At 41.4% G+C, this 24818-nt stretch overlaps 2 protein-coding genes across 5 annotated transcripts; one reads left to right on the plus strand and one right to left on the minus strand.

Annotated features, from left to right (window-relative positions):
• Nucleotides 1-907: 907 nt before the first annotated feature.
• Nucleotides 908-5718, minus strand: npy8br (neuropeptide Y receptor Y8b). Of its 3 annotated transcripts, none has more exons than XM_041042381.1 (2): nt 5590-5718; nt 908-3267 (listed from the first exon to the last, which is right to left on the minus strand). In XM_041042381.1, the coding sequence occupies exon 2, from the start codon at nt 3106-3108 to the stop codon at nt 2005-2007; it is 1104 nt and encodes a 367-aa protein (XP_040898315.1). In that variant the 5' UTR covers nt 3109-3267; nt 5590-5718; the 3' UTR covers nt 908-2004. The 3 variants fall into 3 exon arrangements, with proteins under 3 accessions (XP_040898315.1, XP_040898314.1, XP_040898312.1); XM_041042380.1 differs by lacking the exon at nt 5590-5718 and adding an exon at nt 4956-5221; XM_041042378.1 differs by lacking the exon at nt 5590-5718 and adding an exon at nt 4797-4837.
• A 10101-nt stretch (nt 5719-15819) lies between these two features.
• On the plus strand, nt 15820-21665 carry klhl22 (kelch-like family member 22). Of its 2 annotated transcripts, none has more exons than XM_041043069.1 (7): nt 15820-16592; nt 17663-17828; nt 17918-18229; nt 18382-18791; nt 19180-19372; nt 19521-19754; nt 20074-21665. In XM_041043069.1, the coding sequence occupies exons 1-7, from the start codon at nt 16345-16347 to the stop codon at nt 20413-20415; spliced, it is 1905 nt and encodes a 634-aa protein (XP_040899003.1). In that variant the 5' UTR covers nt 15820-16344; the 3' UTR covers nt 20416-21665. The 2 variants fall into 2 exon arrangements, with proteins under 2 accessions (XP_040899003.1, XP_040899002.1); XM_041043068.1 differs by having other exon boundaries at nt 17918-18241; nt 20074-21664.
• Nucleotides 21666-24818: the final 3153 nt, after the last annotated feature.

Here is a 24818-nt window from a genome sequence, read left to right on the forward strand (position 1 = left end):
GCCAAAACAGCGGAAACACACAGTCAATTATGCTGACGAGGACCTCTGAGAGCTTTCTTGCCCTCAGAAAACAGTTTGGCAGGTTATGTGAGTTTCTTTAACGTGTAAAAACATCCCACACTCGACCTCCTAACATATCATCACATCTAAAAGGCCCCTGACAGGCAAAAACCTTACCTTCTCCTTCCCACTCAGTTGATATGCTTCTTATTTCAGACAGATAAAAGTACAACTGTTAACATGAGTTCCCTCAGCATGAATATTTAGCACAATTCCCACTGATCTCTCATATGGTTTTTCCCCTCCCCATGCTGTTTGACATCTAAGGCACCAAACACAACTCTGATTTATTCAACACTACAAGCACATCAAAAATGTGTTGTGATCTCAGACTTTCCCCTGAATAATGAACACACAGGCAGCACACTGAATTTGACCTCAGAGAGAAACAAAACATTTTTGACATACTGGATGTTTAGAAGTGTTTTTTTTTTTTATGTACATCCCATACTAGAATATTCCCATATAATGCAAGTGTTGATTAGCTCATGTTTACACAGATCAGTGCTATAATCTCTGGGGAACTGGGATCCAACACTCCACACTGTTTTCTACTGTGGACATGGAGCGGTCTGGTCTCAGAGCACCATTTTGTCTTTAATGGGGAACTTTGGACCAATCAATTATGGGTTAAAAACTGAGAATGATGTGGATGAACTGACCTACAAGGTGACAACGAAAAATCAATTGTGGTTTAACACACACACACAGAAAATAAGGTGGGCATGGAGTTTGACAAAAAAAAAAAAAAAAAGAAGTACAAGAACTGAAGAACACATAGTCAAGGTTGTGTCTCATCAGAAGAAAATACTGCAACATAGACACTGTAATTAAAGATAACAGCAAATGTTTTAATTCAGCTCAATACCACAAAGAGAAGTGACCAACAACAGGTTTCCTAGGAGATATCTGCTATGCTACATGGTGCTCTTTATTGCCAACCACACCATAAACTAGCCTCTAACTGTGTCACATCTTTTACAGGCCATACACGTATTTAGTAATGTAATATACAGCAGAAGCAGCCCGCTCTGACAAAGTCCCTTTTTGCTGTTTTTATTTTGTTTTATGGCACTTGATATACGGTTGTTGTATGGGAACATTTTATGAGAAAAACCATCCCACACACACACACAGTGTAACTGGAACACAGACCTTGGCAGACAGCGGCAATGTATAGCTCCTTCCAAGGTTCTTTGTAAAAACTATTACATCTTTTGTGGTGATTTTAGGTAATAAGAAATGCATTAAGATGATGCCAGTAGATCGGCTGCATGAACACCTGGAGCCACATTTAATGCACTAATGTTCTCTCCTTCAGTTGTGTAATAGGCTACTCTGTCAATAATCACTAACACATCACAGTTCACAATCCCTTAATATTTTCATCAATACTATTAACATAAAACAGCAAAATTGAAAAGAACAACCCCAAACCTTTTGTCCTTTCAAAACCCTCCAGTGGTTCCACTGCTCACATTTACAGCAGGTAAAGGTGTGAAAAGCAAACTCAAAACAGCTGATATTCAGTTAAACATGAGTTCAGAATAGGCCCCAGTACTTGAGAAAGAAAACATGACATTAAATGCTTTCTCTTCACAGCACACGGGGAATGGACTATACAGACTACAATTGCAAAAGCACCCATGTAAAGTGTCTTCAGTTGCCAAACAATACTTAAACTTGTCCAACCTTTGCACCATCATTTTGTTATCTACTTCCTCTTACACGTGAACTCATAGTGAATCGAGGACACAGCGCCATGCTGTTTAAGTGTCTTCAGCCTGCTCCCTCTGGACTGCTATTGTTAGTTTTATAACTTTGTAAATGTCAACCTTGCTTTTGCACAAAATGAAGCGAGAAAATCTCTAAAGGATGACACAATGAGGGCTGGAGAGCCCCCCCCCCAGTAGTTTCTTTGTCTTTTACTAGAAAGGCTTGGATTTAAGTATTGATGCTGATAGAGCCATTGCTCAAGATTGACCCTTTGGTGACCTCTGTGCTGACGGTGGAGAGCGGGACGCTCTCGTACCTCTCTGCCACCCCCCAGCAGCGGCAGCGCAACAGAGTGGACTTGAGGTGTTTCTGGAAATTGCTGTTGAGAAAACCGTAGATGATGGGGTTGATGCAGGTGGAGGCCATGGCCGTGAGGTGGCAGAATGAGAAGATGAGGTCATGGCTGCAGGACGGGATGGCTTCGTGGTTCCAGTCAAACACCGTGTTGAAGATGTTGAGAGGGAGCCAGGAGAGGATGAATGCCACCACTATGGAGAGCAACATGGCGTTGATCCTCGTGGAGCCCTTGTTTTTCTTTTGAGTGGCGTTCCTGCCGCGCTCCACCATGTCCTTCCTCCTCCTTAGGCGCATGTAGATGTGCAGATAGCAGATCATAATGAGAGCAAGAGGAAGGAAGTACTGGAAGACGAGCAGGGAGGTGGTGTAAGCTCGCCGTTCTTGAAGAGATGGCCACCGCTCCATACAAACAGGGTGATCGCTGACTGGGAAGGGGATGGTTAGGTTCTGGAAAGGCAAGGTGAGTACGCTATATGAGAGGAAAGGCACTGAGATTAGGCAGGCCACGATCCAAGTGACAGCCACGGCCAGGTAGGACTGGCCCACCACAGGCTTCCATCCAGTCGGGTGGACGATGAGCTGGTAGCGCTCCATGGCGATAAGGACGAGGGAAAAGATGGAAACAGTAACTGATATACACTGGATGAAGGGCGTGAGCTTACAGAGAGTGTCTCCTAGGATCCAGTGGTCCATCAGAGTGTAGATAATGGTGACCGGCAGGCAGACGATGCACATGAGGATGTCAGACAAAGACAGGTTGACGATGAAAATGTTGGTGACGTTGCGCATCTCCTTGTGCCGTGTGATGACAAACACCAGGCAAGAGTTCCCAATGAGACCCACGGCCATGACTGTACTGTAAGCAACAATGAGAAAAGTGGTGCCACTCACTGAGAGCGAGCAATCCTCGGTGAAATCCCACGGTATCTCCTTCCACAGGGCTTGGTTGTGATTGCTGTTGTGCTGCGGCTCCATGACGGTTTTCCCGGGCTCACTTCAAAGGCTGGGGAACTAATAAAGCTAATTTGTTGTGTCACACCTGTTGTAATTACTTCATGAATAATATTTGCATTTCTCACAGCTTTCCCTCATCCTTAATCTTTGGCAGTCTTTACAGCAGTCTTCATTTTCTGCCTGAAAAAAAAAAGAAAAAAGAAAAAGAAATGAGTACCCTTAAATAAATTTCCAGCTGTGAAAAGTTTGTTTTTGAAGTTATGAACTCTAAAGATAAGGGGTTGGTTTATCGCTCAAATTGAAGTGTAGCTCCCATGAAAACTGCAACATGAAAAGAAATTAACCCTCACTTGCCGAAAAAAGCTCATTTCATCATTTAACTTCTGTTAAATAAGGATGTGTGGCAGAAAGTGGTTCTCTTGCTGCAGGACACAGCTTTCCTGAATGTAATTACACAAGTGTCTTTTTGGTGCTGAGATGTATTTAGTGGTCCAGTTTAACCTTTGTACACACTGTTAGTGGCTTCCACATTACAACAACAAAGATTTGATGAAAGGAATAATTAATGTCGGTATGCAGATATCCTTGGCAGAGCGCAGATTCTCTATCTCCTCGAGTACAGGCTATAAGAATAAATAAATGACCCGCTGATGGCATATCATCAAGAAAACAGCACAGATCCAGACTTTGTGGCATCACTATAATGGCATGCTGATTTAAATTTCCATCACAATAACCGTGATAATGACTGCTCCTTCAGAGACAATCATTCCCTTTCACTGTTTTCTCCCCCTTTTGACAGCAGGAATTTATTCTGTTTCTATCCGTAAAAGAACAGACACCTCTCACCGTCACTGAGCATTCGCAATAGATTCCTGGATCCTCACAATTTCTAACAAATTAATGTACTGGAAAACAGAAACACAATTTCCCTACACCAAGACCAACAACATCTGAGCAGCGTGTGTGGATGTGAGCATACGTGCATTACACGCAGCAGTGAAAACAGTACTGATTAACCAAGATGTTTTGCCCACGGCTCAATTGGCCAGAAATTCCTTTTGCAACACAGCTATGCTAACAGAATGAAATCTGCAGGATTCAGAGGATTTATCATTTTTAATTGACATCCTCTTCGCAATGATAACTTCTGACAGGTTGGACATTAATTGCTTGCGACTGTCTCTGGTCTGAGCAGTAATGTCATTATAATGTGCCGTTTCATCTGTGGTAATTACAAACAAAGCCAGAGTATTCATAACAAGTAAACACTTGTACATGGAGCTAAGTATGGTAATACCACTTGAATTCCTTTGTGGTACACAGTCTTCTCTGTTTAGACGTCTGGATAATGAATCCCTTCCTGGATGTCAACATGACTATAACTGGCTGGATTTCTGGATATGTGGCCCGCATATCATGCCCATACTGCAGCCTTGATGCTGATTATTTATGGCAGAAACTGGACGCTTAAAGTGATGCATTGCTTTGTGTTGTGTTGTGTCTGCTGGTGGTGAACTCTCCAAGCAATGAAACAAGGGAATTTTCCAAGGACATTTTTAACACTTAGCATGAGACTTTGGAGAAATTATACAGATCACGTGCAGATTCCACATAAAGTAACAGCCTACAGAAATATTAAAAATACACCATGTGAGAGAAACTGTAAAGTCCCTGTGGTAAAACCAAACAAAGAAATTATAGCTTACAGGATTTTTTCTCAAAAACTGTAAATTGTAAATAACGTTTTTATTCCGTCCTTAACATCAGGTCTGTTCAGTCGCCTCACTAAGCCACTTCTGCCATGACACAAAACGAGCCACAGGTCCGGATTCGCACATGCAAAAATAGTTACAGACATCACGCACCGGCTGATGAAAAACACATGAAGGGATGCGAAGTGTGAGAGTGGTTACTCTGCAGCACGTCCTTGATCCACCGTCTGTCTGCAGCTCCTGTGTGAGTCTGCTCGCAGCGAGGTGGACTTCTTTCTCAGCTCCGGACAGGTGGAGGAGGAGACTCCACTGTCCTCCACCGCGTGTGCTCACTGCCCTTCTGTCCGGGGGAGACCCATCACTCATCTCATTTCCACCTTAAAACCTGCTGATTGTCCACTAAACAGCGCTACTCACACTTTCAGCATCTCATTTGGACAGCAGCCTGAGAGGGATCCTCTAAATCCCATCAGCACAGCTTCCACAGCCTCTCACCGCAGGGAATTCAAAACAACCAGAGCGCGCGGTGAGGCTATTAAAACTCACTACAGGCACCTTAAAAGCCTATTAAGAAATATTAGACTGGAATATTAGAGTCGTTAGAGCTTCGGTAATGATAATATATATATATATATATATATATATATATATATATATATATATATATATATATATATATATATATATATATATATATATATATATATATATTACCTACCCTATAAGAAAATCTAATTTTCTTAATATCAGGAAACCTACCATCCATCCAAAAGCCTTTGTTTCTTACCGAGATAATCTTTCCTCGGGGACTTCGAGCACAGCTTCGCATCAGGTGAGACACAACAGAGTTTTTGGTCGAGCCGAAGGTAGGAGGTGTCCTGCCAGCCAGGATCACTGATAAGAGCTGAGATATCTCTTAAAGCGACCTTATGCCTCAGACTCAGGCAGGGATGTGATTGGGAACATGTTACATAATAAATTCTCCGTGGCTCGCACGCACGTATACGAACACGCGCGTGCGCGAGGACACGCGCACACGAGGGGGGGCAATGGGAAAATTGAGTTGTTTGAAATTTGCACACATGGTCTGTTTCACCCACCTGAAGCCCAGAAATGGTGAAAGATACTTTATCTGGTCTCTTGCACAGGAACGTGAACAGACTTCGAGTAATGAGGCAACTTTCATACAACTCAAAATCGCCATAATATGACTGTATATAACATATAACACTAATATCATTAGTGCAATGCTTAAAATTCCTATGGGGTTTTCAGCGGTTGCTGTACAGTGTCTATACACAGTATCAAGCCTTTGACGATCATCCACAATATTCAAACATGTAACTGGCTTTGATGTTAAAATATGTATACATATAATAAAAAATATATATTTTTATACTGTATATGTATATCACTGTACCTTATATACTGTATACTATACTGTACATGTGTTTATACTGTACTGCATATACTTTATAGTATGTGTCTGTTGTATATACAGGCACAACATCAAAACCAGTTACTGGTTTTGATGTTGTGCCTGTATATACAGCAGACACTAATTATACTGTTTGTATTATACTGTGTTCTTTTTTCCACATGAGGAACATTTTTAAACAGGACTACAGAGTATACTGAGGGCACAATTAGCTGTGGATAAACAGAAACGCTGCTGGTCAGTGAAATTCAGACAGGTTTTTTTTTTTTTTTTTTAAGTTTTCACATCCTGTGAGTCTGTGGAGAGTCTGTGAAGCTCTTATGAATAGTCTATTTGTTGAAGACAATCGCCAGTTGTCATTAACAGAGAACTTCATCTTGTGTTCCTGTTTCACTAAAGTATATTTTGTCACCCAAAACACTATGCTGCATAAATCATTGCTCAGTTAATCCTGCCAGCATTTAATAATGAATATTGACGGATACTGACTGAATTGTGTATATTTGCTTGCAAGACAATAAACTGGTTTTTCTATTTGTTTTAAAGATGATTAACATTGTCTCAAATGTCTTAAATGTCTAAGATTCATTCATTAACCTACTGCAGTTCATACCCAGAACTAACCACCCCAGTCCAATGTTCTCTGCATCTGCAGTGTGCACCATTGCATAATTTTCCACATCCAAAGCGACAGAAACATCTACGCGATTAAACTCTCTGTCCAGTTCCCTCCGCAGATAACACCTAGAACTATTTTAAACCTATTTTTTGCACCTCTCTTGCTTGTGCAACAGATTGTTAACTGCTTCTTCACACTGTCCCCACACGCTCCTGTTTCAAGTGGAGGCTGTTTGAGAGAACAGTAATAGCTGTTTGTCTGAGAGGCAGAACGGTGAAATGACTTGCCACCACCAACAACAGCTCTGTGGGTGTTTACTTGACACAGAGGCAAGGGTGTCAAGTCACTCAAGACGATTAATCTATGCCCATATTTTTCAGAGAAAAGCAGGAATGCTGGAAAAATTGCATGAACTGTACTGCAGTACAGTAGAGAGTACAGCTATTCAATATATTGAGACTTGGCTGTTGTACCTCTCCTCTTGTGCAATCGCCACTGCTGTCACTCACATTTTGATTTTTCTTGAATGCCTTTTTGACAGAAGGAAAGAGGGAAACGTTTCTAAGTGTAAGTCTTAAATGTCCAGACAATTGAGCATTATGGTGACATGAAATTGTTTTTTTGTTTTTTTTTTTGACAGTGTGTCCACCAGTTTACTGTGATTGATAAGTGACAGGTTGATGGACTCGAGGATGCTCAGCACAATAGACTGTGGCCAGAGAAGCTTGTGCAATCTGGAGAGGAAGAATACCTGTTATGGCAAAGGGAACACGGTTTCTAAAACTAACCTTTCTGTCAAAGAGCACTCGTACGTAAACTAACAGAAAGCAGATTAGTTTTGTCCCTGTCTTAGGTGATAAGGTAGGACAAGAACAGATAACGTGTTCCAAACATTTTTGAAACATTATCTCGCTGTCACATGAAATATTTGATGTCTTCTTTTATTCGGTACACTCTATCAGCTGTTTAGACTCCCATCCCGTTTCCATTTACACAATACATAATTTAACTTGAATCAAATATGGCCATATTTGGATCCAGAGAGAGATAGACTCATATTACATAAGGCATTTGTACAGCTGGTTCTTGTGGGAAGATTGTTAATAGTTTTATGTGTCATTGCCAGTGTAAATCAATAAAGTACTCTGCCCCATTAACAATGAATTGTTCCCCAGCTGTAGCTCCACATATCCATGTTTAATAGTATGTGGGGAGCGACTGTTCATGTGTATTTTTAAATGCAAGGCATGTTTTTTTTTTTCTTTTGTGATTTATTTGTCTTGACAAAACCTCTCACTTTAACAGACCTTTAATATCCTCTGTGGTGCAGTGGGGCTTCAAAATAGATTTTAACACCGGCCATCCGAAACAAGGGAAGAAGTGGTGGTTCTCTGTAACCTCACTTTGTTTAGCTGTGTTTCAAAGGAGGTTAAAGACAGAATGAAAGAAAGACAAGAAATAAAAATACGATGAGGGCTGATTTTACATAGCTCTTATATTCATAATGAATAATGGAAATGAGTCAGAACTTTGTAAAACCTCCTTAACTTCTAAGATTGATAGTGATTAGGGCAGGTGAAATTAAGTCATGGCAGAAGCATTAGCAGAATTTGTTTGAGAGTTTATTGTTGATTGAGGGGATCATATAGCGAGTTCTAATGTTAAGTGTTCGGACCTGTAAGAAGGCTAAATGATAATAAAATAAATAAACAACGAAGAACAAACTAACATCACATTCCTGTTGAATATCTAAATTATGCTTGGCAGAAATTTAATGTCTTGCCACTTGTTCTGTAGCTGGTGTTGTACTCTACTTGACAATATGAGTTCAGGTTTAATAGTTATGTCATGATGCATAAAATATGTCTTACAGTAACAGTACTGACAAATATGTGCACATAAGGCCAAAAAGACTTATGTAACAATAATTAATGTAAGTAGGACAGAAAATTACTGTTCCCCGAGTTCTTGCGGTGAGCAGTAAGGTCAAATATTTTCCAGATGAAGCCACTAATAACAGAGGTACATCATAGATAATGATGATGTAAAATTTATATTGATAGCGACAGTGTTGTAAATCATAGCACGGGGTACCACAGTTGCATGTAAATTTCCCTGTTACTGTAAAATAGGATCAAGGTCTGTCTGCGTGCTCCTGTTTCCAGCTCATCTATGGGCGTAAAAATATCATTATGAAAAGATTTACAGCTGCTAACCATAATGCCATAAGGAGGCCATTCTGTGCCAGCACATTATAGTGCTGGTCATATTGGTTAACATGAATTTTAACCATATGTCAGGCAGTGATAAGGAACCTTATGCATGCATGTATCCATGTATGTGCAGATTGTACAAGGCAGAGAACAACTAATCAATCAAAAGGTGCACACGTTGTCCTTCAGCTGCAACTCTTGTGCAGGAGTCTATTTGTGCATTTTGAGAATGGGAGACACTAACCGTTGTTTTAATTGCAATATTTCATTGGGATATGTGTGCAGATGTATGTATTATTAATGATTTCTATGTGGTATGCATTGTACGTAATATATATTCTGTTTGATATTAATGATATTGTGTATGATGATGTGTGATGTTTTTTTTTTCATGTCAGAAAGGTAGAAATCCAGGAATAAATACAGGATAGGAAAATCAAAAGTACATGGAATCATGACTCTTTGTTTAATTGTTTGATCTGTCATTGTTCATCCATGTTTACCTCATATGAGCTGTAAAAATTACTCCAGGAATTGATGGCATGAAAACCCAACAATGCTAAATCTGAATATAGCTAAAGACCATTCCATCTTTTCAACCTCCTGTCTCAATTTTAAATCAAACACTGAAACAGGCAAACCATATTGATCAAATGGTTCAGTTTTGCCTTCAGCTCCTCTCTCACTGCAACCCTTGTATGCAATCCATACACATTGTGTTCACAAAGCAACTCATCGAGCAAAGGACAGTCTCTCCTACAATATTACAGCCCTTTACATGAACCAAGTTGAAGTGATCCTTGACACCATCACTGCAACACAATCCTATAAATCCCTGAGGCTTTAAATAACCCCAGCCAAGAACAAATGCCACAATGCCTCAGGTAGTCATGGATGACAAACAACCCCCTTCAGTTGCATAGATCACATCTGACACGGAAGCTCACCCTGATGCTCCTCTGTTAAAATGTGAGTTTTGGGAGCAGCACTTAATGGTGAGTATTAAATAAAAACACAGTTCATATAGCCTACAGTAAAATGTAATCATTTTTCAGCATAGGTCATGTTCCTTTTGTGGTTTTATTTTCACTTGGTCTGTCTTATTCAGAGCCTCTGTGAGTAGTTAGTAAATAAATGATTAGCCGTTATTGTTAAAAGTGGATAAGGGAATTACTCATAGTTAAGATACCAGAAGTATAAATCAACTGACTTTTACACTCAGCTCTATAAATCTTTTTAGTGTCTTTCAGCTCATTGTTTTGGTTTTATGTCCCACATTTTTACTGTTTTTGTTCATTCACACAAATCACAGTTAGTAGATACCAAAAATGGGGGCAAAAGGAGAGTTAACATAGGGCTTACATTCATCAGGTGGTAAATACAACTCGAAATGAAAGCTAATGTGGTGTATCTGTTGGATGTTTAGCTGGATGAGTAGGCAGCTGTTTGCTGAATTTAAAAGGTGAAAGTCAGGATCGCATGAAGCGCTCATGGCATCACTCCTCAGGCCCTAAGTAAACTTAGTTATTGTAGATTTAAAGCTTACATTCCTTATGGTTATTATGAAAGGAATAGTTAGACATTCTGGGAAATATCATTATTAAGTTAAGATTGGAAAGGCTGGAACAGCTAACTTGGTTGTGTGCAAAGGCAACAAAACCACCTACCAGTACTGTATTTGTACTAAACAAACAAGATCAAACATGTTTGTTTCCACTGAACAGAGTCAGGTTACATGTTTCCCCATGTTTCTAGTCTTTATGCTAAGCTAAGCTAACCTTCAGGTTTTAGCCTTATTTACATTAAAGAAATGAGACTGGTATCAAGCTTCTCGCCTAACTATCCAGTAATGCATATTTATAAAATGTCAGGCTATTCCTTTAAATTCAGTATCAACTCCAAATTTCTTGATATTCATTCCTAATATGTTTCCAAGTTATGACCAAAATGAAAACTTAGTATTGTAGATTTGGGCCATAAAGTCTGCCAAGCATGAAATGAAACAAAGATAAAAATAAACTGATTTCAAGTTCAGTGCATGCTGCTGTAAGAATTACATTTTGTATAGTGGAATAAACTGATTTGAAGATCGGGGAAATAGAAAAGAGCAAGAGCGAGAGAAGAGAGAGAAATAGACCAGAGAGGAGCCTGAGATTGGGGTTTATTAAAACACAATTGCATTAGCAGACCGAAAGGTAGAATCAATCCAGTGTGCATTAGACCTGCTGACCCTCCTCCTTTAATTCATATAAATGTTCTGCATGTCCCTCCTGCTTTTTAAACCACATAAGTATTCTCCTCAGCTCCAGCCACATCTGTGTGCAGCACACACAATTCTTTTTACTGCCTCACTTTTCCCTCAGTGTTCCTCGGTGTCTGCATATGATTCACAATTTACACTAACGTTGTCACAGCGAATAAGATGGTGGCTGTCACACACCAAAATAGCTCTCATCCCAGTCGCAGAAGGTGAAAACTGAATTCAGAGGCAGCGTAACGTGATAGAGGGAGGACGGCAAGTTGCTATTGATCCCCAGAAGCCCTGTTCAATATGAGTCCAGATCCGCTGACACATGGCAGATATGGCCAACAATCCACTCAGGTTCTTTGGTCATTGTAGCTTTATCCCAATTAAAATCTGACCTACCATCAGTCCCATTCTACTTGGCCGTAATGCAAGAACTGCAGTTACCAGGGTTACTGTACATGGCTAGGTTTCTGAAACACTTATGAAATCTCACTGATCGTGCATAATGTAAATGAATCATTTCATGTCAAAATAAAACTAGAGGCGCAAAGCTATTTCCATTGCTTCTGGTATTCCATTAGCAGTGTAGATAAACTGTACATGATGATGACCAAAGCTCTCCTTTGAGAGCAGCTGTCAAAGCACTGTCCAGCCGAGCTATTTGGTGCTATCAAGTCTGTGCTTGCTGTCTTGTATAATACTTTCCACTGGGAAATGCCAGCTTCCTGCCATGTGTGGGCCATGTGAGAAAAAGAAGAGATAATCCACCCTCTGTATTTCTCCACAAGAAGCTATAAAGTTGCGTCCAACCTTTCACAATTTTCAAATGAACAATGATGAACAACCGTATGAAACGGCTCAACAAAACCTGTGGCACTGGGAGATTTTTACTTCACGTTTTCCTCTTTTTTTTTATTAGCACTAACTGATAATCCTTGCTATCCTGTAGAGCAGCACATACTGTTGGGAGGCTTAAATATTTCAGCAACGTTGGTTTGTTTTCTCTAAGTCCCCAGTGAGGTGGGGAAATCTCCCAGCCTTTTCTAAAGATGACTGCGACCTCTGAGAAAGGAAGAAAACAACACCGCTTTAGCTGACTCGAGAGTTGCCACAATGCTCCACCAATAAATGTCAACATTTTTCCATTTTTGTTATCCTGATTACTGAATATATATAATATATGAAAAAAATCAGTTGTTTCAAGCAATCACAAGGCAATTTGCCATTGTAGTTTCTCACAAAATGATTCATAATCACAACAAAATATACCGAGGCAGATTTGTCCAAATCCTGTGACAGTGTAAATGACCCCCCACTGCTTATCATTTGAGGAGAACAATGTATCACCCAGTGGCTGCCATTGGATGGCAGGCCTTATCAAGCAGTGGTACTGGAAGTTGTTGTGTTACAGGATTTTGATGCAGAGGAAAATTGATTGCTCGCTCCACAGTCACTGAGCAGCCACAGCAAAATTGCACAGGACCGCACCTCAGTCACTTTACAGCCATCACATCACAGAGCAGGGAGCGTGTATGACACAGGAGATACAACTCGTCTCACGCTGCTCCCATTCCTTCATGAACTGTCCAGTTTTGAATTTATTTTGACTTTCACTCTTTACTGCTCTTTTCTGCTCAACAGATTCTGCCTTACTCCCATAAAATTTACAAATGGTGTCTTTAGGAAAGGATTTCAGCTTTTAGATGTCAAGCAAAGTCTAGATTTGAGCAAAGAGAGCAAGTACACATTTACAGTTACAGCTGATTTTGTTGTTTTTGGCTTTTTTTGGCCATACTTTGCCAGTCAACTCTCTTGTGCCACACTAAAGATGGCAGGTAGTTGGCATGGAAACCATCTTAGATGGGGTGCGAGCAGAATGAACGGCACCACTGGAGCTCTGCTGTCCCAGACTAATCAGTTGCATTGTCCTCTAGTCTGTCAGTTTCTTCTCTTATCAGATGTAGGATATGGGAGCCATGCTGTGGAGCATGGTTGGTACAGTCACATTTTTTTTTCATAAACCTACTGCACTGCACTATTTCTTGTTAGAGCTCATTGTACCAACAGCACACATAGCCCTCCTTACAACTCGCAATCGCCTCACCATATGATGGTCTCCTTCAGCAATCATTTGAATGAAGATTAAGCATCTTAATGCAGGATTTGTGTGATAGGGATGCTTGTGAAAGCTCAAGGTCACAGACTATTTCCCGTCTTGGTAACTGCTGCAGCCATCATCCCCTTTTGAAAGCCTGATTGTAGCTAAGATTGACAGTTAATTCTGTAAAAGCAGGCCTCTGTGTTTGTTTGTTTGTCATTTCTTCCTCTGGCCTGTGGCGCTGTGGATCCACACAGTTTTTTCCTGATGAGAGGAGACGGTCTGCTGCTAATGTACTGGAATGCTCTAGTCTCAGTAATGGCAATAGCAAGCTCTCTGGGACATCCAGGAGGGTCCAACAAAGAACAGGCTGTCCGTCTTTCACATTGACTGACGTCACAAGAAGAACACTAACGCAGTCCCACAAACTACATTAGTTACAGTGCGCCTGTGATCATGTCACTCCAATTAGCAAGTAATGTGTGAAAATTATTTTAAATTCATGTTGAACAATTAAAAAGTGAAGTGTGCATCTGTGTGTGATAGTCACTGCTTGGAAGTTTTAACACCTTATGTTGGAAAATTGAAGCACATTAGAAGAATAATTACAACATTTCAGAGTTAAAGTCAGTAATTAAGATTTATCTCTCTGGTAAAACGTAATCCATTTGGGTACCATCAGTACCTTTATTGTCAGTGACTGATGAGTGATATATATTTCTGGGTTTTGGTTGTCGCATTTGTAACACTGTTATAGTAGTCCTGCCAGTATATAATTGTAAAATACAGGTTGTGATTAGGGCTGCAAATGATTTATCTTTAATAACCGATTTATTGTTTAGTCTATAAATTGTAAGAAAATAGTGAAAAATACCTATCACAATTTCCTAAAGCCTCAGGTGATCATGGAATCACTTTTTTTTTTTTGTTTAAAGAATGACTTAAGCAGTTAATCAAAATAGATTTTCTGCCAATCGACAAATCGATTAATCAAGTAATAGTTTCAGGTCTAGCTGTCAAAAGCTTGATATATTAGAAACTAACATTAGTGGATTATAGTATGCATGCAGTGTATCAGTGGTGTGTGTGTGTTTTGCTATTCAGAGAGCTGCACTAGGCTCTGTCACTGGCAGGAGTTATGGTAGGGCATTTCTTCAGCCAGATGACAAGTACAGACAATGTGTCAGGGTATAAAAAAAAGGTTATGATTTTCTGTTTGAAAAGGGCATTTCTGCACCCAACACAAACGAGCCAGGGGAGCTTACCCCTGTCAATTCCCCCTGTGCTCTACGCTGCAATGTACATTAGACGAGAAAATAAATCAAGTGATGGATTATTCCAACAGTGTTTTTGCGAGTGGAAAAATCTCTACTCATGTCAGGAAATGATATATGCAAATTGAAAACTTGGCAGAAGATGAATGAGAATCTAAAGCCCAAGCAATATGGAGACTTCAGTTTTATTAAAAAAAAAAAAAAGAGCATCGTGACTCGCTGCCTAAGGAAATCTATCTGGCAGCTCATGCAGTTATCAGACAGTGGTAAAATCGATCTGGAAAGTGTTTGATCAGATGGAGACCAAACATTGGAGGGGGGCTAAAATGATAAATACAACAAACAGTTGACAAGAAGGATTAATAAAAAGAATTTTAGGCTTCTGGTTCTTCCTTATTATCATATTATGGTTTGATTTTACTGTTACATAAATGTATTATTTAAAATTAAAATCTCTACTGTGTATTGCTTAAATAAACATTTGCTAAAAGTGTTTTCTCTGCCATTTTGTGTTTTGAAATACAACAGGTGCCAGTAAGTGGAAAGTAGCAATATAATATTGTACTCCGTCACAAGTACAGAGGTATTATCCATCAATTGTATTTAAGTATCTGCAGTAAAAGTACTAATGACAAGTTAAGGTGCCTTTAAAATTACTCAATAATTTTTGCATCAATATGTGTTTTATTTTAATGTAGCTCACTCAGGTGGTCCTTAGCCTAACTACTGTTGTTTAGTTAATTAGTCTGTGTAATAGCAAGTGGAGCCACTCTCTGCACAGCATGCACAGAGACAGCAGACACATAGGAAATGCCATTTGTGCAGGAAACAGCGTCCTCCTGTGTTTGACGGAAGGCATCACAGCATCTAAACATTTGTTTAACTAAAAACCTTACTTTATCAGTCAGCGTAAATAATTAGAAACTAATCAAGGGATAAATAACAACAAAATGGCCAACAGTGCACATTAGAAACATAATTTTAAAAGACAAACTACAGCTGTCATTTTATTCCACCACTGCAAGGTGACACGTCTCTGATTGGCTCGTTCTTAGAGAGAGGGGCGGGAAAACACGAGAGCAGGGACCAATGGCGTTTGAGCTCACCGCCTGACACCAAAAAGTAAACAGAGTTGTTTTGATCTGTCAACCCGAAAAAAAAAAAATCAGGCGACCGAGCTACTGTTTCCAAAAAGGATTTGAGGTGTCACTGTGATCAAACATTTAGCGCAGACCGGTTTGTTTTTGACGAACACGAAGATATTTTTCGCGCAGTCGTTTTGCTTCAGGTTTTCAGAGTCTGCCTGTTTTTGTTGTGCGCTGCATCAGGCTACAAGCCAACGTCCCTCGACGTTTACACTTAACGTTAGCTGACGGCTTAGCGGCGTGTTGCCAGCTAGCATAGCAGTAGGTCGACTGTAGGGCGTATATAACTGCATGGTTATACCGTGTAAATACCGTGTTATAGCTTAGCTCTGTACCTGACTCTGCAGTGACATTGCAAGCCACTGTAACCATCCTCCTCCTTAGCAGCTAGCTGATTCCTCCTCTTCCTGCGTGTTTATCTACATGCCGACGGCAGCGGTGACAGAAATGTCTAACAAATATGTGAGGACAACGTAAAGTGATGTAAGCACTGGACAGATAGAAGCGATGAAGCCCGAACATCAGTATCTTGCTATGGCTGAGGATGGAGAGCTGAGTCCAGTGGGAGGACGCGCTGGCTCATCAGGCCGTCCGGGCCGACAGACCTACAGAAGTTCAGCCCATTTCCGCAGCCTGGTGGACGGCCTGCTGGCTCTCAGACAAAGTGACATCCTGTTTGATGTGGTGCTGCTGGTGGAGGGAAGACCCATCAAAGCCCACCGTGTACTTCTGGCAGCCTCTTGCGATTATTTTAGGTAAACAGTCACAGCAGTCACAAGGCCGCCTTGTTGATCTACTTTCACCTTGTTTACTCACTTTCATTTTCTCTCATTTCTTTATTTGTGTCACAGCGTTGGTAAGACTTTCCACAGCCCTCTCTCTTTGTGTCAGTCCATGCAGAAGCCAGTACAGACTAACTACAGGCCCAGTCAAGCTGTTGCACACACTTTGTTTTATTCCTGGTTTCAATTTACATACAAAAGCACAATCAAATCAGTGAGTGCAAGTGTTTGCAGCCTTATGTCACAAGACACCGCCATGCCTCGGTGTTGTCCAGTTAAAACAAAGTTATTACATCCCCTGCAGCTCATCATCACTGTCATATGACCAGCAGCCGTTCTAGGTTTACTTTGTGTTTATTTGTGCTTTGTTTGTGTCTGCTTGTCTGCTTACATTATTACTTAAATCAATCTTCAACCTTTGAACTTGAGATCTGTTACAGATACAGCCACTGATGTCCACATGCAGCCAGCAGTATATGTGATATGGGGGAGAGTGATACAGATAGATGCATTGACTGTGAAGTCAGTATATCACTTTGTGCTTCATGTTGACTTGTAGCTTACTGTGTGGGGGTGGAAGGAGATGCTTCTCTGGGGTTTACTTTGTGCTGGTAAACCAGAGCCCTACTTTTGGTAGGTAGCCCTGCAATCCCATTATGATGCTAAAAGTAGGTAAAGACACGACACTGACATCTCTTGCTTTTACCGTGCACTGTTGGATGTGCATTGTACCAGCAGTTGAAGGGAATGACGACTGAAGCACAGTACATTCAACACAGATTTGGTTGAAAGTCTATGAAGGTTTTGTGATGGGTACAGAAATCTCAGCATCAGGAGCATTTTAATTGCATTCTTCTTCCTTTGCCTTTTTTATTTATTGCACAGTTCATAGTAGATAATGTCAGGACATCTGCAGAGAAGGAGAGGTGGACATTGTGGCAGAGTTTTCAGACTGGGGTCATTGTGGCTAAATATTATGTATACTATCGTCACTGGGCCACCAGGTTGACCTAACATAACTATGCATCACCCTTCTCCACCAGGGGGATGTTTGCTGGAGGCCTTCGGGAGACACAGCAAAAGGAGATTCCAATTCATGGCGTATCTCACATGGCCATGAAAAAAATACTTGACTACATCTACACCTCAGAGATTGAGTTAGACCTGGAGTGTGTTCAGGAAGTGCTGACAGCTGCCACACTGGTACAGGTAGGCTATTTGTTCCTCTTTTTGCTAAAGTAATTTGTCTAGCATTGTATTTTTTCAGATGACCTTTGCCCTTTTGTGTGTTTTTAAAGCTTGAGAATGTCATTGGCTTCTGCTGTGATTTCCTCCTCTCCTGGATGGATGAGAACAACATTTTAGAAGTTCATCATCTAGCTGATCTGTATGGACTGCAGCAACTTAATGCCAGGATCCATCGCTACATGCTCAGGAACATTCAGACTTTGTCTCGAACTGACGTGTACCGACAGCTGCCCCAAGACGAAGTCTTCAGAGCACTGAGCAGCGACGAGCTCCAGGTGAACAGTGAGAACGAGGTGTACGAGGCTGCGCTTCACTACCACTACAGTCCCGAGGAGGTGGAAACTGACCGGGTGTACTTACAGGTCAGTCCCAAGGTGTGTCTGCATTTTTTACTCATCTCATCATCTCATCACATACACAGAATTTACTAAGCAAGAAGGGAATCACTGTTTTACTCACAAGCTGTTTCATCCTTAATAACATTTTCTTCATTTGTTATCTCTCTGACCTAAAGGACAATCTCAAGATGCTTGACGCTGTGCGTTTCTGCCTGATTGAGAAACACGTGTTGCAGAGACTGTATGGCAGGCTGAACCAGTGTCCGCTGAAGGATTCGGTTTCAGCTGCCCTGCGTTACCACGAGCAGGAGATCAGGCAGCCCGTCCTGCAGAGTCCTCTCACCCAGCCGCGGTCCACCTTCCACTGTATATTGGGCTTCGGGGGGATGTTCACCTCCAGCTCCCTCACAGACAGCGAGCACTTGTTTCAGGTGTTCCACCCGAGCTGGAGGGAGTGGAGGGCTCTCACTGCAGCTCACACGCCCCGAATGTCCAACCAGGGCATCGCGGTGCTCAACAACTTTGTTTATCTCATCGGAGGAGACAAGAACACCAGTGGATTTCGAGCAGAGACTCGCTGCTGGAGGTGAGATCCCATCAGAATATCTGTTTAGGTCAAATGAACACAGACCTGACCTCTTGACTGGTTCATATTTGGGTCTACTGAAGGCTTCAACTATCAGTTTCTTTTCTTTATTGATTAATCTGTTAATCGTTTAGCTGAGGCGATATCAGAAAATGGAGAAAAAAGGTGAAGATCATGTAGTATGATCAGATGCCTGGAACAGCTACTGAATAGATCTTGTGGTGATTCATGCCCTTCTAAAAATCACTGAACTGATCTGTTTTGTTCCAGTAGGATTCTCTCTGTTTCCTCCTCTGATTGAGCTCATAGTTCAGTCGATTTGATATCTACTTTGCGCTCAGACTTATTTCCTGCTGATTGAATTTCTGGAGTCATATTTCTTTCCCAGATACGACCCTCGTCACAACAGCTGGTGCACCGTCCAGCCTCTGCAGCAGCAGCACGCTGACCACTGCGTTTGTGTGGTGGGGGGCTATATTTATGCCATCGGAGGGCGAGACTACAGCAATGAACTGGATGCAGTGGAGCGCTATGACCCACGCACCAACTTGTGGGAGTTTGTATCACCTCTAAGGAGAGAGGTATGAGATTTAAGAGCTGCAAGGTGAAAAAAGAAAATGCATGTAATACTTGTACCATCCACATGATGGAGCTACATACTCACGGGTGTACACCTGGTATTCCCTGTTTCTTGACATTCCTTTGATACTAGTCTAACCTTCCCTTCAGGTGTATGCACATGCTGGAGCAGCGTTGGACGGCAAAATTTATATAACCTGTGGGCGCAGAGGCCTGGCGTACCTCAGAGAGACCTACTGTTTCGACCCTGCGGCAAATCACTGGACAGCGTGTGCAGAGGGGCCAGTGGAGCGGGCGTGGCACGGCATGGCTGCTGTTAACGGACGCGTTTATGTCATTGGCGGAAGCAATGATGAGCGAGGATATCGGCGTGATGTCCTGAAGGTGCGATGTCACAAGTCATCAGTGGCGTTTGTGCTGCACAGTGAAGGCAGTGTTTACTCGAGTAAACCGTCGTCTCACAGTCTTTCATACAGTTCTGCCTGCCGTTCTCCTGTGTAACTCCAGTTTTTTATTGTTATTCCACGTTTTTTTCTTAATATGAATTTGCTCTTGCATTATTGACACATTGCTTCTGTTTTGTTTTTGTTTTTTCAGCTTATAAAATATTTTATAGTCTGTTGAGTCTGATTTTTGACAGAGGTTATTACAGTGTGGACAGCACTTTTCTTAATTAATGTCCCCCTCCTTTTTTTGTCTTCAGGTGGCATGCTTTGACCCCACAGCCAACTCTTGGTCTTTAATGACCCCTCTCCCCGCTGGACATGGAGAACCCGGCGTAGCTGTGCTGGACAGTCGCATCTACATCCTGGGCGGACGCTCTCATGACAAAGGCCACAGGATGAAATACGTTCACGTGTACAACACCGACACAGACCAGTGGGATAACGAGACAGAGTTTAAGGAGCGCGTCTCCGGCCTGGCAGCCTGCGTGGTGCTTATGCCTCCTGCTGTGATCGCCCAGGCCAGGAGCTGGGAGCAGCGCACCAAGGCTTCATGGGAAGACGTGGACATGGACAACTCAGAGGACTCTAGTGAGGACTGAAGCAGCTGCGTTGAATTAAATCTATGTGCACTAGACACTGACATTGCACTTTTGCAATCATGTTGAATTCGAAGTACTACGAGGACGTTATTTTTGTGGCAGCATCGTGTCCTTTTTGCATGTTGACCACTTTGAGTGCCTCCGAACCAAAGTGTCATTCAGGACCTTTGCACAGTCTTTGTTACGTCTCAGATGTGATCTTAGATAATCACACTCTGACTGTGAATCCCTGCCTGCTCAAATGCTAGTGCTACTGTTTGTCCTTGGTCCCTCATCAGCTCCTGTCACTGTAGCTTCCTCTGTGTTGTTTATCATAGAGAAAACCTTTTCTATCTTCAAGTGAAATAAAGCAGTGAAGACTACTGGCTATGCAATAACATGGTAGTGTGGAGTAAACTTCACGTTTATTCTTTCAACACTGCTACGATCGAGTTATCACCACATCAACTACTGAATAATCATGAAATCTTAACATTGTGCCTTTTTTGTTGTTACACCTAAGTCTGTGTTGTGAAGTGTATTTTCGTGTTTATCACTGTATGTTTAGATGAAGACGAGCCTTAGGTATTGTGCCTCCGATATCATAGTTTGTTGTAAAAGAAAAAAAACCATGTTGAACTGATTTGGGTTTGTACCTGAATGATGAAGCAGTGGTGCTGCAGGTTGTAGACCTCAACTCTCAACTCTGTAGCCATGTCTGTAAATGAATTCTGAGCATCAAGTCCTGATGTGTGTGAAATGAAAACCAAACCGTGATGTGGTGATAAGTTTTGAATCCTTTCATTGATCTTTCATACTGTATGATTTACCATGGCAGAATTCAAAGAGCAAAATCAAGAGTGGTTGTAGAATATTTCTATTTGCTAAGTGGAGATTTGCTCCACGCTTCTGTTTGTTGCCTCAGTTCTCGGTTTAATACAGTCAGATAATATGTGAAACGCCACCTCCACCACTATGCATCATTTATTTCTGTCACTGGAAAACTGCAGGAACAAGTCTGATTTAAAATGGAGTTTTCTTTTTCATAGAATGAGAGTTGTGTCTTAAGAAGCGTTGCAATGTACTAGAACACACTGTCACACAAAATATGCAAAATTAGTATCCTATTAATGAGATACGTTTTCAAATTTAATAAAAATATCTAATAGGATATCACTTTTGTCTTGCACATCAGTTGGCCGTGGCTCATGGTCGCTGAGGGTCATGTGCTCGGACATTTTTGAGGAGCAGTTGGGGGTTTTAGCAACCATGGGGGAGTTATATTCCATCATTTTAAAATTTAATTTTAGATCAGTAAAATAAACAACTTTGTATTTCTCCATTTTACAACACAATTTAGACTTACTGGGTAATGATGTGGTTATCCTTCATGTTCTGGGTCCATAATTCCCTAATAATTACCAGAAGTGTTTCAGGGGATGGAATATGTAAATCCAGTGCTAATTAGCAGGAATGTAGAGACAAGGTTCGGAGAGTTTACCTTGTTGCGCTGAGTTTATGAGCAGTTGTTGATTTCCAAATTAATTACCTTAAAATAATTGCTCCATATTAAATGAGCAAAAAATATATATTTGAACATTGAACCAAATAAATTAAGTGAGTGTTTTGTCAGTAACCCTAAAATCCTTGTGATGGCCTTATTTGGACATTAGAACTTATGTCCTCACTCTTTATAAAAGTTCATGGTGCTGTCTTCTTGCGTAACTCAACACATTTTCATAAATGCAATGTAAAATCTCCACAGGTGATTGTCTTCCTTGTTAGAAGTGCTCACTGGTGGATGCTGCCTCGTGCTCTTTATTCCGCCCAGTCTCTGCTAGTTCCTCTCCATTTGGCCCTACACTCCATCAGCTTTATGAAGGCTGACTGCTGCTTTCCTCTCCGAGGCTGTTTCATCTACATCTGTTACCCCCCGCCAGCCCTAAGTGAGTGCCCCTCCACCCCTCTCTGTTTCACACTATTGTGCCAGCCCCCGCCAAGTTGTCTGGTTGGATCTGCTGACACCAGCACTGGACATCCAGGATCAACAATCTGCCGTGTTTGTGCATCAGTCTTTTCATTCCCAAGCTGTAGTACCACCTGGGGGACACTAAAGACATGTGTCGTGCACTTAACCACGTCAGCGGCCTTTTACAGACATCTGAGTGCAGGTCGATCTGGTGCTCTTTGCTGGACCATTATCAGAGCAATTAAAAGCCCCAAATTACCCATTGATGCAGAGCGATACAGATTAAACCCAGTGGAGTTGTGGATGCGTGTCAAGGGAATTTTACTAAGTGCTCACTTTCATTCTTGTTTCTCCTGCTGTGTCGGAGAGGAGGAGGGCTAAAGTAAGGCAATAAGTCAATAGAGCACAAAGAAAGTCACCTGTGGATGGAGATCTGGACTCAAAGAGGCTCCTTTTAACTGTGACAGACAATATTCATCCTGAACATGTGTGGAGCAGACTGACCACTGCAGCCAGAGACCCAGTGTCATGCAGCAGCTTTTTGTTACCTGTCACATTCACACCGTCACATGATGGCATTACATTAGTGACAATTTGTTGAAAGTTTTTTACCAAATGCTTCATCACCTAAATATTCCTGTGATGTCACCACCTGTTTTAAACAAGTTCTAATGTGTTGTGTATGTCTGTAGATGCAGATTATATTTATAAAGGAAGTGGGGACAAAACCCTATTATGTATTATAATGTACAGTGGGTACGGAAAGTATTCAGACCCCCTTCACTCTTTGTTATATTGCAGCCATTTGCTAAAATCATTTGTTCATTTTTTTCCTCATTAATGTACACACAGCACCCCATATTGACAGAGAAACACAAAATTGTTGAAATTTTTGCAGATTTATTTAAAAGGAAACTGAAATATCACACAGCCATAAGTATTTGCTCAGTATTTAGTAGAAGCACCCTTTTGAGCTAATACATCCATGAGTCTTTTTGGGAATGATGCAACAAGTTTTTCACACCTGGATTTGGCTGAAAAACACCCCCCACAGCATGATGCTGCCACCACCATGCTTCACTGTTGGGACTGTATTGGACAGGTGATGAGCAGTGCCTGGTTTTCTCCACACATACAGCTTAGAATTAAGGCCAAACAGTTCTATCTTGGTCTCATCAGACCAGAGAATCTTATTTCTCACCATCTTGGAGTCCTTCAGGTGTAGGTGTTTTTTTTTTTAAGCAAACTCCATGCGGGCTTTCATATGTCTTACACTGAGGAGAGGCTTCCATCTGGCCACTCTGCCATAAAGCCCCAAGTGGTGGAGGGCTGCAGTGATGGCTGACTTTCTAGAACTTTCTCCCATCTCCCGACTGCATCTCTGGAGCTCAGCCACAGTGATCTTTGGGCTCTTCTCCCCCAATTGCTCAGTTTGGCCGGACAGCCAGCTCTAGGAAGGGTTCTGATCATCCCAAACATCTTCCATTTAAAGATTATGGAGGCCACTGTGCTCTTAGGAACCTTAAGTGCAGCAGAATTTTTTTCTGTAACCTTGGCCAGATCTGTGCCTTGCCACAATTCTGTCTCTGAGCTCTTCAGGCAGTTCCTTTCACCTCACAATTCTCATTTGCTCTGACATGCACTGTGAGCTGTAAGGTCTTATATAGACAGGTGTGTGGCCTTCCTAATCAGGTCCAATCAGTATAATCAAACACAGCTGGACTCCAATGAAGGTGTAGAGCCATCTCAAGGATGATCAGAAGAAATGGACAGCACCTGAGTTAAATATATGAGGGTCACAGCAAAGGGTCTGAATACTTTGCAGTTCAGTTTTTCTTTTTTAATAAATCTGCAAAAATTTCAACAATTTCGTGTTTCTCTGTCAATATGGGGTGCTGTGTGTACATTAATGAGGAAAAAATTAACTTAAATGATTTTAGCAAATGGCTGCAATATAACAAAGAGTGAAAAATGTAAGGGGGTCTGAATACTTTCCGTACCCACTGTATGATCCCAAACAACATCCTGTGGCTAAAGCTCTTTGATGTCTTAAAGATTTCATTTCCCCAGTTCTTCACAATCTTTTTTTATCTTTACTGGGTTTAATAAAAAAAAAAAAAAGGTGGCTCCTGGGAGATATGATTTCATAATTTCTAAGCATTTGAACTTCATCATACTGACCCTGTCACCTGGCAATACACATTCCTGTTCAGATATCTCTCTTCTCATCCTCATTAAAATGAAGAAATGAACTGTGTGCCTTATACAGCTGGGGAAGTCTGAGGTTGGACATACTGGTTCAAGAGGCCTCCAAGATAATGAATCACTCTGAATAAAATCCACACCATACCAGAGCTGTTCCTGAAGGATGACCTCCTCCTCCTCCTACCCTCCCCCCCCTGGACTTTACAGCAGTCATTAGCAGCTCATATCCACCCAGGGTGGAGGCGATGGG

Source organism: Toxotes jaculatrix, chromosome 7, assembly GCF_017976425.1.
Source record: "Toxotes jaculatrix isolate fToxJac2 chromosome 7, fToxJac2.pri, whole genome shotgun sequence".
Classification (NCBI taxonomy): Eukaryota; Metazoa; Chordata; class Actinopteri; family Toxotidae; genus Toxotes; species Toxotes jaculatrix.

What these genes read in the sequence shown, in the direction of transcription:
- npy8br (XM_041042381.1), bottom strand. Translation starts at nt 3,108, where the DNA reads ATGGAGCCGCAGCACAACAGCAATCACAACCAAGCCCTGTGGAAGGAG.
- klhl22 (XM_041043068.1), top strand. Translation starts at nt 16,345, where the DNA reads ATGAAGCCCGAACATCAGTATCTTGCTATGGCTGAGGATGGAGAGCTG. An exon ending in ACTTACAGGTCAGTCCCAAG is followed by an intron (nt 18,242 to 18,381) that starts GTGTGTCTGCAT and finishes TCTGACCTAAAG; the next exon opens with GACAATCTCAAGATGCTTGA. An exon ending in TATCACCTCTAAGGAGAGAG is followed by an intron (nt 19,373 to 19,520) that starts GTATGAGATTTA and finishes CCTTCCCTTCAG; the next exon opens with GTGTATGCACATGCTGGAGC.